Genomic DNA, 12224 nt, shown 5'->3' on the forward strand with positions numbered 1-12224 from the left:
CCCTCTTCTTTCTTCTCCTGGTTGAGCTCCAATCATCCAGTCATCCGGTCCAGGTCACGTGGGTATCATCTGCACGTGTGGGCGCTCCTGTGCATATGTCCTCTCTTCCTGTCAGCCAGTAGCTCCAAGAGTCACAGTTAAAGTGGGTGCAGTAGAGAGGGCTCATTTGTTTAGTTAAGATGCCTGAAGCACCTTCTTCACAACTAGCCACTTAGCAATTGCAAAGAGATAAGTCTGAACCAATTATAAGATATAACAGTCAAAAAAGAAACAAAATAACCTATTCTTATTGTTTTTAAGTGCCTTTGAGTCAGTTTAGACTGATAGCTACCCTAGGCATACCAGAATGAAATACTGCCCCACATTGCACCATTTTAAAAATTGTTATTACATTTGAGATAATTGTTTCTGTCACTGAGTCAGTCCATATTATTGGGGATCTTGCTTTTCCAGTGACCCTCCACTTGACCAAGAATGATGTCCTTCTCCAGGGACTGATTCCTACTGACACCATGTACAAAGAATGAAAGGGGAAGTGTCAACATCCTCTCTTTTAAGGAACATTCTGACTGTCCTTCTTCCAAGACAGATTTGTATGTTCTTGGCAGTCCATGGTTGTTTCAATATTTTTTGCCAAAACCATAATTCAAATGTATCGATTCGTCTATAGTCTCCCAAATCCACTGTCCAACTTTCACAAGCATATGAGGCAATTGAAAATACCATGACTTGGGTCACGCACACATTTGTCTTAAAAATGACATCTTGACTCTTAAACACTAAAACGAGGTCTTTTGCATCAGATCTGCCTAATGCAATGCATCCTTTGGCTTCTTTGTTGCCACTTCCATGAGCACTGATTATGGACAAATTCAGTCTTTCCTCCATTTATTTTATTTCTTCAGTTATCACGATTTGTTTGTCCTTTACATTGAGGTGCAATTCATAGTAAAAACTCTGGTCTTTGATCTTTATCAGTAAATATTTTAAATTTCCTTCACTGTCATTTTCACATCACAGAGACAAATTCTTATTATGGTAGAAACGATTGAAATCAGATATTTTCATAAATGTAGCATTTTGAAGGGGCAAGAAGTTAGAAATTTGGGTAGGGATGAAAACTAAAATGTTCACTAACAAAATAGTTAGCATTAAAGAAAACGGGGTCCCAAATTGCAAAAAAAGGGAGACTGACAACAAACAAGCAAATATAATTGCCTGAACTCCCCTGTGAAAAGGACATCATCTCTTATTCTTGTCCTGAATTCAAATTGATACCACAATACAAAAGAGAAATAGAAAACTAGCTGTCCGATCCACTTGGATAACTCTTACAGCTTATTAAGTTCACAGTTGGGTACCAAACATGGAGGTTTGGGGCATAGTTTTCCACATTTATTTGAAAGCTATTAGTGCTGCAAATAATTTTGTTCTTGTTGTTAATTGCTATCAAATTTGTTTCAACCCATAGTGACCCTATATAGGGTTTCCAAGGAATAGCTGTTGAGCTTGAACCACCGACCTTGTGGTTCAAACCAACTTGCAGTCCAGCACATTAACCCACAGTGCCATACCAGGCCAATCATTTTATTGTTGTTGTTGTTGTTAAGTGCCATTGAGTCAACTCCAACCTGTATAAGGTTTCTGAGGAGCAGCTGATGAGCTTGAACTGCCAACCTTGCAGTTCAAACAGCTTTGAAGTCTGATGCATTTACCCACAGTGCTACACTAATTTGAATACACAGAATTAGGGAATTAAGTCTCAATTCACATCATACAAGCTAATATGTTTTTGTTTTTGTTTTTGTTAGGTACCATCAAGGCAATTCTGACTCATATCCACCTGAAGCACAATGAAAGGAAGCCCTGCTGGTCCTGTGCCATCCTCACAATTGTCATTATGCTTGATCTCATTGCTGTTACAACTCTGCCAATCCATCTTCCTTTTTTCTCTGACCCTCCATTTTACCAAGCTTAATGTCCTTCACCAGAAACTGCTCCGTCCTGATAATATGTCCAAAGTATCAGAGATGAAGTGTTACAATCCTGCCTTCCAAGGAGAATTCAGTCTGTATGTACATCTTCCAACAGGTATTAGCTTCCTCTTCTAGTACTCCATGGTACTTGCAGTATTCTCTAACATCATAACTGAAATACATCAATTCTTCGATGGTCTTCCTTATTCAGTATCGAATTTTCACATGTATAGGAAGCTATTCAAAATAGCATGGCTTGGGTCAGGCACACCTTAGCCCTCAAACTGTTATCTTTGCTCTTGAATACTTTAAAGAGGTCTTGTGCAGTGGATTTGTCTAATGCAGTATGGAATTTGGTTTCTTGACTGCTGCTTCAAAGAGCGTTGATAGTGGATCCAAGCCAAATGAAGTCTTTACTAACTTCAAACTTTCTCCACATTTCAAGCTGTTATTTATTGGTCCAGTGGTAAGGATTTTTATTTTCTTTATAGTGAGGTACAATCCATACAGTAGGCTGTGGTCTTTGATCTTTACCAGTAACTTTTTTTTTTAAGTCATCTTCTGTTACAGCAGGGTTGTATCATCAACATATCACAGGTTGTTAAAGACTCTTCCTCCAATCATAATGGCACGCTCTTCATATAATCCACCATCTCCAAGTATTTGCTCAGTATATAGATTGAATAAGTATGATGAACAAATACAGCCCTGGCACACTCTGTTCCTGATTTTAAACCACTCAGTATCCCCTGTTCGAATGATTCCCTTTTGGTTATGTGCAAGTTCCTCATGGGCACAATATGTTTTCTGGAAAATATGTTCTTCATAATGTTATCCATAGTTTGTCATGATCCACATAGTCGAAAGCCTTTGTATAGTCAATAAAGCACAGTTAAACATTTTTCTGGGATTCTCTGCTTTCAGCCAAGATCCCTCTGATGTCAGCAATGATATTCCTCATTCCTTGTCATCATCTGAGTCTGACTTGAATCTGGAAGTTCCTTGTCAATGTATTGATTGCAGTCATTTTTTAAAAAATCTTTGCTTTAGCAAAATTTCACTGGTATGCCATATTAATGATATTGTCCAATGATTTCCACATTCTTTTGGGTCACTGTTTAATAACAGCTTCCATTCACCCCAAAATATAATGAAAGCTCTAATAACTTTAACTGAAAACGCTACAACAAAGATGTTATATTAATATCTTCACAGATTTGTTATGCCCATGGATTCCCATAGACTCCTTTAATATTGCAATTCCAAGTTGGAGGTCATTATAGAAGTAAAATAGGTAAGTGTTTACTTGCAATTTGAGCTTCAGAATCTATGAAAGCCATCTTTCCTAATCAAGGTGAAATTTCTTTTGAAGAACTCACATTTTACACAGCAATGCGGTGTAGGTGAGGTAGACAGGGAAATGGGGAATGAAATCTAAAGCAGTAAAAGTGAATTAGTGAACAGTTAATAACCTTCATTAGAAACAATCCAGGAATAAGAGGTATGGGTGGGATAGAAAGAGGCTACAAAGAAAATAAAAATAAAACAAATCTTCTATTAACTGTACTTAGGAACAAAGAAGCAATCTTAATTTGTGTTTATAATTGAAAATCTACTATATGCCAGGAAATTTGCTTAGAATTTTACTAATGTATTTTCTTTAGTCTTCACAAAGATTCTTCAAGTATACATTATTGATTCCATTTAATATAAGAGGAAACAAAGACCCAAAAGCAGACAGAGTTTGGGTTCAAAAGTTCATTCTCATTAATTATTGGATTCCATCTGAAACAATAGCATATATTGTGGTCCTTCAGATAAACTTTCTCGTGAATCTACATCTACCTTCCATTTATTGAGAGCTTTGTTTCAGTGGCCTGGATGTTAGTCATAGAATATGTTCTGGAATGAGGTAAATGAATAAATGATGCTTCTCTTAAGGTGTTAGAATTGCAGAGCTTTTCTACTGAGATCTTTGCTGGTCACATTACCAAGCCATAAAACAGAAGTTACTGTTGAATTGTAATAGCATTCTCTACTTAACACTATAAGTTCTGTATTAGTACAGAGCTGCCTCTTTACCTAGTTAAATGAATTAACATTTACTATTATAACAACCATGGAATTAGTATTCTGGAAGGTGGAGAAAGGATTACACATACATCAATGTCTCTGTGTAGATATTAATATATCATCTTTATGGCATTTTCATTAAAGTTATTAGAGCTATAATAATACCTTGGGATGAATGGAAGCTGTTATTGAACAGTGACAGCAACAAGGACCTACACATTAGACTTGGTTTTCATCCTAATTCTGGACAACTGACTTATCATCTCTGTATTACATGGTTTTGTTGCTCAGATAATTGTATATAAAATAAAAGTCAGGCTTCAAAAAGTTCATAGAATAATTACATTATCTTTTAATTCCATTTTTCCATCAACTTTCTGACACCCACTCATATATGTTGACCTTACCCTGTTCTCCAGTCTTTCATTTCACTACAGCCTAACTAGGTAGATAGTAGTGGTCTGCAGTTGGGTTGTTGTTATTGTTAAGTGCCATCAAGTCAGTTCTGACCCAGTATAGGGTTTTCTAGGAGCAACTGGTGAGCTTGAACCACAGACCTTGCAATTCAAACCAACTTTGTAGTCCAGTGCATTAACCCACAGTGCCACACCAGACTGACAATTAAGAGAAAGGTTGGATCCAGAGAGAGTACAGTGGTCCCTAAAAGCAATGGTGAGAATCTCATCTAAGGTTGTTTCAGTGATGGTTGCATGATGAGACTAGTAGAAAACAAAACAAACAGTTTTAGGGTGAAAATTGGGTTATATAACAGCCAGAAGAGGATCCCTGAGTAACACAAAAAGTTAAGCATTCAAATACAAATCCACCCAATGGCATTTCAAGAGATAGATCTGGAAACATGCTTCAGAAAGGTCAGTCTTGATAACTCAACAGAGTAGCTCCTCTCTGTACACATGAGATTACCATGAGTTAGAATCAACTCAACAGTAAGCAATCAGCCAGTAATAATTTTTTATATATATACATTTTTTCATATGGTATAGTACCAATCAAGAAAAAGGCTATATTTTCACTGCCATTTATTTGGCTGTAACTACTCACTCAGTTAAGAGCCAGGAGCCTTGAATGGTCTCTCCAGAAGTGTCTGTTACATGGCTTTTCAAATCTTCCAAGGCAGTGTCAATGGCCCCCGGCTGAATAGGAAGAAGAAAATATCTAGTTTAGAGAAGAATTCAAAAACTGTTGCACCAGTACATCAACGGGGAACTGCCCAAAATTCAGCTGGATTCAGAAGAACACATGAAATGAGGGCTATGCCAAATAGATCTTGGCTGGAAGCAGAATACCAGAAAAATGTTTTCCTATGTTTTATGACTATGTAAAAGCATTTAAGTGTATAGAGCATCACAAACTGTGGTTAACATTGTGAAGAATGGTAATTCCAGAACACTACATTATGCTTGTGCAAAATCTGTACAAAGATCAAGAGGGTGTCATTTGATGTTTTGTAACAAAAGGAGGGGAGTGGTTGACCTTACAGTCCAGGAGTAGAGGACCCTGGGACCATCAAGGAGAAGAGCTGAGTGTGGGTCCCTACCCAGAGAAGCAGTGACTCCAGAGATGGAGGCAGAGACGACGACATGGAGAGATGGAGCAGCTGGGCACTCTGGACTCAGGGAGGGAGAGGGGTTCTGTGCTGATAACCAAGGGGCAGGATTGTGGAGTATACCCTTTGGTTGTTTGATGATGCATGGAGGGGATTGTAATCATTTCAATGAAATGAAATACAATAAGATGAATGTGAAGCTGATGTTCTCCTATGTAAACTATAACTCAATTCACAATAAAACCTTAATAAAAAAATTAAAAAAAAAAAAGAGGGTGCCATTTGAATAGAACAAGGGGATTATTGCATGGTTTAAAATCAGGAAAGTGTTATGTCAGGATCATATTCTTCACCATACTTACTAAATCTGTATGCTTTAATAAAATCATTTGAACAAATAATCTGAGAAGCTTGTCTATATGAAGAAGAATGTGGCATTAGGATTGGAGGAATACTCATTAACAATGTGTGATACACAGAAGACACACCTTGCTTACTGAAAGTGAAGAGGACTTGAAGCATTTATTGATGAAATATGGATCACATCTCAATATATAGAAAACAGAAATCCTCACAACTAGACCAATAAGCAACAGCATGATAAATGGAGAAAAGACTGACATTGTGAAGGATCCCATTTTATTTGGCAGCGCAAACCGTGCCCATGGAAATCTGCAATCAAGCTATCAAACAACATATTTCATTGGACAAATCTGCTGCAAAACATCTTATTTGTCTTTTAACACTTTAAAGTGTGAACCATTTGCATCTCAAGGCCACATAATTAATTCATGACAAACTTGAATTTGAACCCAGGTCGCTGAATCCCACACTCATCATGTTCTGGATGACTTGGGCTGCAGGGACAGAAATAGGTGAAGCTTATCATCCTGTACCTCCACTTCATCTGCCGCAGCTCTGTTCTATTCCTGTTTCGATTCCCATCTAAAACTTAATTTGGACAAACAGAATCCGTGACAAAAATATTTCAAAGTCAACTGCCTTTTATCATAGGTCTGGGAAACAAGAAAATAAAAATCCTACAACACTTCATTCCTGGAAGAAAGAAATATTTAAAAGTGTGCAAGTTCTTTTTTTTTTTTTTTCTCTTATAAGAGAAAGGTCTCAGATTGCAAGGATTAGCAATGCTGGGATTTAGAGATATTACGTGTTTGGTACTCAAGTCATACTACACAGAGAATGAATGTGAACTTGCAACCTGTTAAATATAACCCAGTTGATAAATGATGTCAGCATTGTGTCATAGACTAGATATCCAAGGTCTGAAGTCTTACCTCATCTCTGTCACTTCTTTGCTGAGTGAAATTGGGCAAATAACTTCTCTAAAATGCATAATTATTCTATGTTTTTGTTAAGTGCTGTCAAGTCAGTTCTGACTCATAGTAAACACTGTAAAGGGTTTCAGAGGAGCAGCTACTGATTTAACTTCCTACCTTGAGGTTAACAGTCCAGTGCTTATTCTACATTGCTACACCAGGACTCCAGTTCTTCTCCAGTCTGTTTATTTATTGTCCAACCTTCACATGCATATGAGGCAATTGAAAGTGTCATGGGTTATGGGTCAGGTGCACTTAGTCATCTAAGAAATGAATGGTTTAGAATAGATAACCCTTAGGTTGCAGTGGTTCTCAATCCTGAATGCTCAACTAATCATTCAAGATGTTTTTCAAAAAATACTGATGCATTCATAAGTGGATCCTATCTACTGAATACCTGATGTAATTCCAGGAATTTTGATGTGCAGTCACATTGGAATAGAACTGCCTATGGAGCAAGAGTACTGCTTGTTAGAAATGCAACTCACCCCAAATGTATTAAATCAGAATTCCTGGGGCTGGGGCCCAGTAATCTCTGTTTTATTCACACACATGCTAGGTGATACTGTGTGTTGAAGTTCAAAAATTACTGAGCTAGAGGTTCTATGAATTTCTTATTATGACAGGAGTAAATTAATCTTTAAACTAGAGCGAGGCCCATTAGTAAGGAATCCTGGTAGCATAATGGGTTATATGTTGGACTTTTAAATCACAAGGTCAGCAGTTTGATCCACCAGCAGCTCCTCAGGAAAAAGATGAGGCTTTCTGCTCCCAAAAAGATTTGTAGCCTTGCAAACCCAACACAGGGTCACTATGAGTCGGAACGGACTCAATGGCACACAGCAGCAGCAGTAGGCCTATCCCAGTAGCTCCTCCAGAAAACCTATCAGGAAACATACAGTTCTTAAAGTTTCCTGTTTGTTCTAGGCACTGCCTGCAAAAGAGCTTACTTTTGAACTCTGGCATCCTTCTCTTCTAAGGAGAATTCTGGCGGTACTTCCTCCAAGACAGATTTTTTGTTGTTGTTGTTCTTCTGATAGTCCATGGAAATTTGAATATTCTTCACCAAATCACCAGGTTTGAGAAACACTGGGCTGAGTGATTTCTGATTCTCTGTCATTCCTCTACTGTTGGTTAAAGACTTACTAGAAAGCTAACATGGTATCCCATCCTTGATGAAACCTGAGTTTCATATAATCAGTAAGTGTTGGGACATTAATCAAACAGACCTTGAGCTCTACTAACAGAGGAAGTTGAGTCAGCATCACTGGTTTCCAGGCACCCTGATGGTGGGGCTGCACTACCTGCTGGGAAATTCCCTATGCTTCGCTGACAATTCTACCTCCACCCAAACTCATTTCCCCATGATGCAATTCACAGGTCAAGTCTTTCAAAAAAAGTTATGTTTTGATGACTCCACATAGGTATTTCTCTCTTCTTTCTGTAATCACATGATCTATGTCTTAGCTCTATAGTGAACACAATACTTTTCAAGAGAAAGAAGTATAAGTGAGATGGGGATAATATAAAATAATCCTAATATAAACATTTATTGAATGCATTACATGCCTCATACTAAAGCAGAAATATGAGATGAATACAATAATGTTGAAAATTTCAAAGCCTTATTGATCTTCTCTTTGGAAAACAATGAGAAAAAAAAATGAAAGTAATAATACATCCTTTGATCCAAATATTGCACATCTGGGACATTACACTGCAGGTACAAATACGCTTGCAGGTACAAGTACACTTGCTTATGTGCAAAATAACATACTAATGTATAAAACATTCTCTGGTACCTAGTTTGTGGATAACAAAAAGTTGGAAATAACCCAAATGCTTCTGTATAAGAGACTTGTTGTTAAGTGCCATGGAGTCAGTTTCGACTCATAGCAACCCTGCACAGGGTTTCCGAGGCTGTAAATCTTTACAGGAGCAGAAATCCTAATTTTTCTCCCACAGAACCACTGGTGGTTTCGAACTGCTGGCCTTGTGGTTCACAGCCTGATTCCTAACCACTATGCTACCAGAGCTCCTTGTGTAAAAGACTAGTCAACATTTTTATGGAATATATCATGTAAGAGTATCCATGGTGGAGCAATGGTTAAGTATTTGCCTATTACTGGAAGGTTGGCAGGTCTGCTTCACCAGAATAAGATGTGACCATCCACTGGCATAAATATTACAGCCTTGGAAACCCTGGGGGACAGTTGTGTTGGGTCCTAGAGGGTCACTATGAGTCAGAATGGATTCATCGGAATGGATTCACCAGTGAAAATAAATGTCAGCTGATCTCTTCCCACATACAATGGGCTGTTTGGCTACACAGGAAGACAGCCTGGGGGCAGAAATAGCTGGAAAGCTCCTACGGACTCAGACACATTAAGATCCTTCTTGGGTGTCATAGGGCTAGACAAGGATGGCTGTGCCATTGATACACAAGGTAAGAAAAACAGCTCTAAATCAGACAGGATTTATGATGTTCAAGAATACTTTCCTTTTCCATGTTGTTGTTGTCAAGTGCTATCCTGAGTTGGTTCCAACTCATAACCACACCGTGTGGGGCTTCCTAGGAGCAGCTGGTGAGCTTGAACCACTAACCTTGAGGTTTAAAACAACTTTCCAGCCCAGCGCATTAACCCACAGTGTCACACCAGGACTCCTTTTCCATGGAAAGAAGAAAATGCATTTTATTTCAGTTTTGGTATGTGTCTGTACTCAGAAAGAAAATCATCTTTATTACAATCTTTAAGGCATTTCAGTGGAAGGAGGGGATTCAAGAAATTTTTTGCCCAGTGAGATGTCTAATTCTAGATCTAAAAGAAGGTCACACAGGCAACAACAATTCAACTAATATAGTTAGTTGTTCCTAGTGCAAGAGCAAGACACAGGGAACCCTGTAGCAAGAAACTAGGGAAAGGGAGAGCTTATGAAAGCCAAATTAGTGTCATGAAAGCAAAGACATCTTGCTACACAATGGGAAGTCCCAAACCTGCTTATTAAAGTCTTGTTGCTCACAATAGAACACAGGCTATAAAAAGGCCATGGGGAACCATTAATTAAATATTAAAAGATCAAATAGTTTTAGTCCCATTAGTTTGTATGTAATTTACATTCTCAAGTATAAATTTAGAGATAATTCCCTATCCCTAATCGCTTTCAACTTTCTGATAAGGTATCTGCAAATATAGAGCCCTACAGGGCGTTTAAATATATCTTTCCTCATGTGGGTTAAGTATTGTTCCTTTCATAAGAAGTTGCTTTTGAATATCAGTCTCCACAACTAAAGTGATTATCATAATATACCTCAAGTTATCTTTAAGGGGTACTTTTGTTCAGAGATGGCACTAGGCCTTTTTTTAGAAATGTCTAAGCAATAATAGCAGATTAACTAAAAGAGGAGGGAAAGTCTATCCAAATAGACTGATGACAAGTCGTTTGGACTTTCATTTGTGTGGCCCTCTCATTCATTTTCCAAGCTCAGAGACAGGATGAAAAGTGTCAGAATTATGGATTCTTGTCCTGCATTTCAGTTCCAGCATGGCCTCTAAGTTGCTGGCTGCTCTTGGACAAGTTATGTCTCCTTTGAGGTGAGAATAAGGGGTTTGTTAGATAGTCCCTAAGGCCTTCTGGGTTGGAGGAGAATACTACTGAGTGATGATGGATGGGCAAAGTTTCAATAATAAGTAGCAGGCATGGAGCCTGTGGAATAGGAAAAACATCTCAGATCAACTCACAAAATAATACATGAGGCTAAAGGCTTGAATGACTTCTTCTATCAACTAGTATTTAGAGGTGTGACCTAATACATGGGATTAGGATGCTAAAAGTGCCTCTCCTTTGTCCTGGATGAATTTAGAGCTGTATCTCAGCAACCTCTTTGCACAGACACCTGGAGAGCAAAAATAGCTCACACTCAACTACTAACGTAGAAGCTGGCAGTTTGAAACCCACATAATGGAGTCCTGGTATGGCATTGTGGGATTAAGCACTAGACCGCAAGGTGAGTTTGAACCACAAAGTTAGCGGTTCAAACTCACCAGCAACTCCTTGGAAACTCTGCATAGGGTCGCTGTAAGTTGGAACTGACTAGATGGCACTTAACAACAATGAGAACAATGGCACCACGGAGGAAAGGTCTGGAGATCTGCTTCCATGACAATTACAGTCAAGAAAATCCTATGGACACAAGTCTACTCTGTACCACACAGGCTGGCCTGAGTCAGAGTCAACTTGACAGTGATAAGTTTAACACATATGCACATCCAGAATCATTTCTTGATTGCAGCATTGGATGCCTATACTCCTGGCCCCTGGGAAACTGACTCCTGTACAATCCTGCCACAGGAGGCCAAGAAATAGCTTTTCTTTCCAGTTTAAAAGCCATAAACGAGAAACCTAAATATGCAACAAAATTTAATAAATTGCAGTAATCTCCATAGTAGGATATTATGGAGCCATTAAATGATGTTGTAAAAATATATTTTTGACATAGGAAATAATATTTATAGTATATTCCCATTTCTGCACAAAGAACTTTAATGTTTAAGTAAAAAAAAATGAGGAAAGGTGTATATCAAAAGGTGTAAGCATGCATTCAGTACATTCTGGTTGACTTTAAACAGTGAAGCTAGGATTTCTATTTTTTTCTATGATGATCTACAATTTTTAAGTTTTCTTCAGCAAACTTCCTTGTGATTTTAAAACAACTGAACAAAATAAAATGCTTAACTAAAGAATTCCTCCATTCAGTTACTTACTGCTTTTCTGAATTTGCAACATCTATGCTTTAAATTCTGACTTTGGAATAAATTGTTTGGTTTTGTTTTTGCTTTTCAGGTACTGCATGGTGTTACATGATTATGAAATTAGAACTGGGACACTTGGCTTCTATCCTAGCTTTTCTGTTAATATCTTGGGGGAAGTCAGTACCACTAATTGTTGTGATTTGGGGAAAGTAACTACCCCTCTTTGGACCTTAATTACATCTGAAAACAACAGTACTGACTAAATTCCTGGTACTTAAAGTATAATTTAGGACAGAGAGCATGTGTATTGCCAGGGAGTGTGTACACATGCAAAATTGGGGGCTTCACCCAGACCTACTGAATCAGAATTGCCATCGTCACAAGATCCTCAAGTTATTAGTGTACAGAATAAAGACAGAGAAGTCCTGAGCGAGATCATCTGCAGATCTCATTTCAGCTCCAAGGAATGATGCTTCCTGATGAACCTTTCATAGATTGGGGTCATTAAAGGCCTTGGCCT

At 38.1% G+C, this 12224-nt stretch overlaps 1 protein-coding gene across 1 annotated transcript in view; it reads right to left on the reverse strand.

The window, feature by feature from the left end:
* The window catches only part of TPRG1 (tumor protein p63 regulated 1), a 213849-nt gene that overhangs the window by 197590 nt on the left and 4035 nt on the right, over window positions 1-12224 (reverse strand). Inside the window, exon 2 of the mRNA XM_006871880.1 lies at window positions 5112-5203. Coding sequence (XP_006871942.1) covers window positions 5112-5203 — 92 coding nt within the window. The remainder of the gene's footprint in view (window positions 1-5111; window positions 5204-12224) is intronic.

The sequence above is a fragment of the Chrysochloris asiatica genome, unplaced genomic scaffold (genome assembly GCF_000296735.1).
Source record: "Chrysochloris asiatica unplaced genomic scaffold, ChrAsi1.0 scaffold00177, whole genome shotgun sequence".
Taxonomy (NCBI): domain Eukaryota; kingdom Metazoa; phylum Chordata; class Mammalia; order Afrosoricida; family Chrysochloridae; genus Chrysochloris; species Chrysochloris asiatica.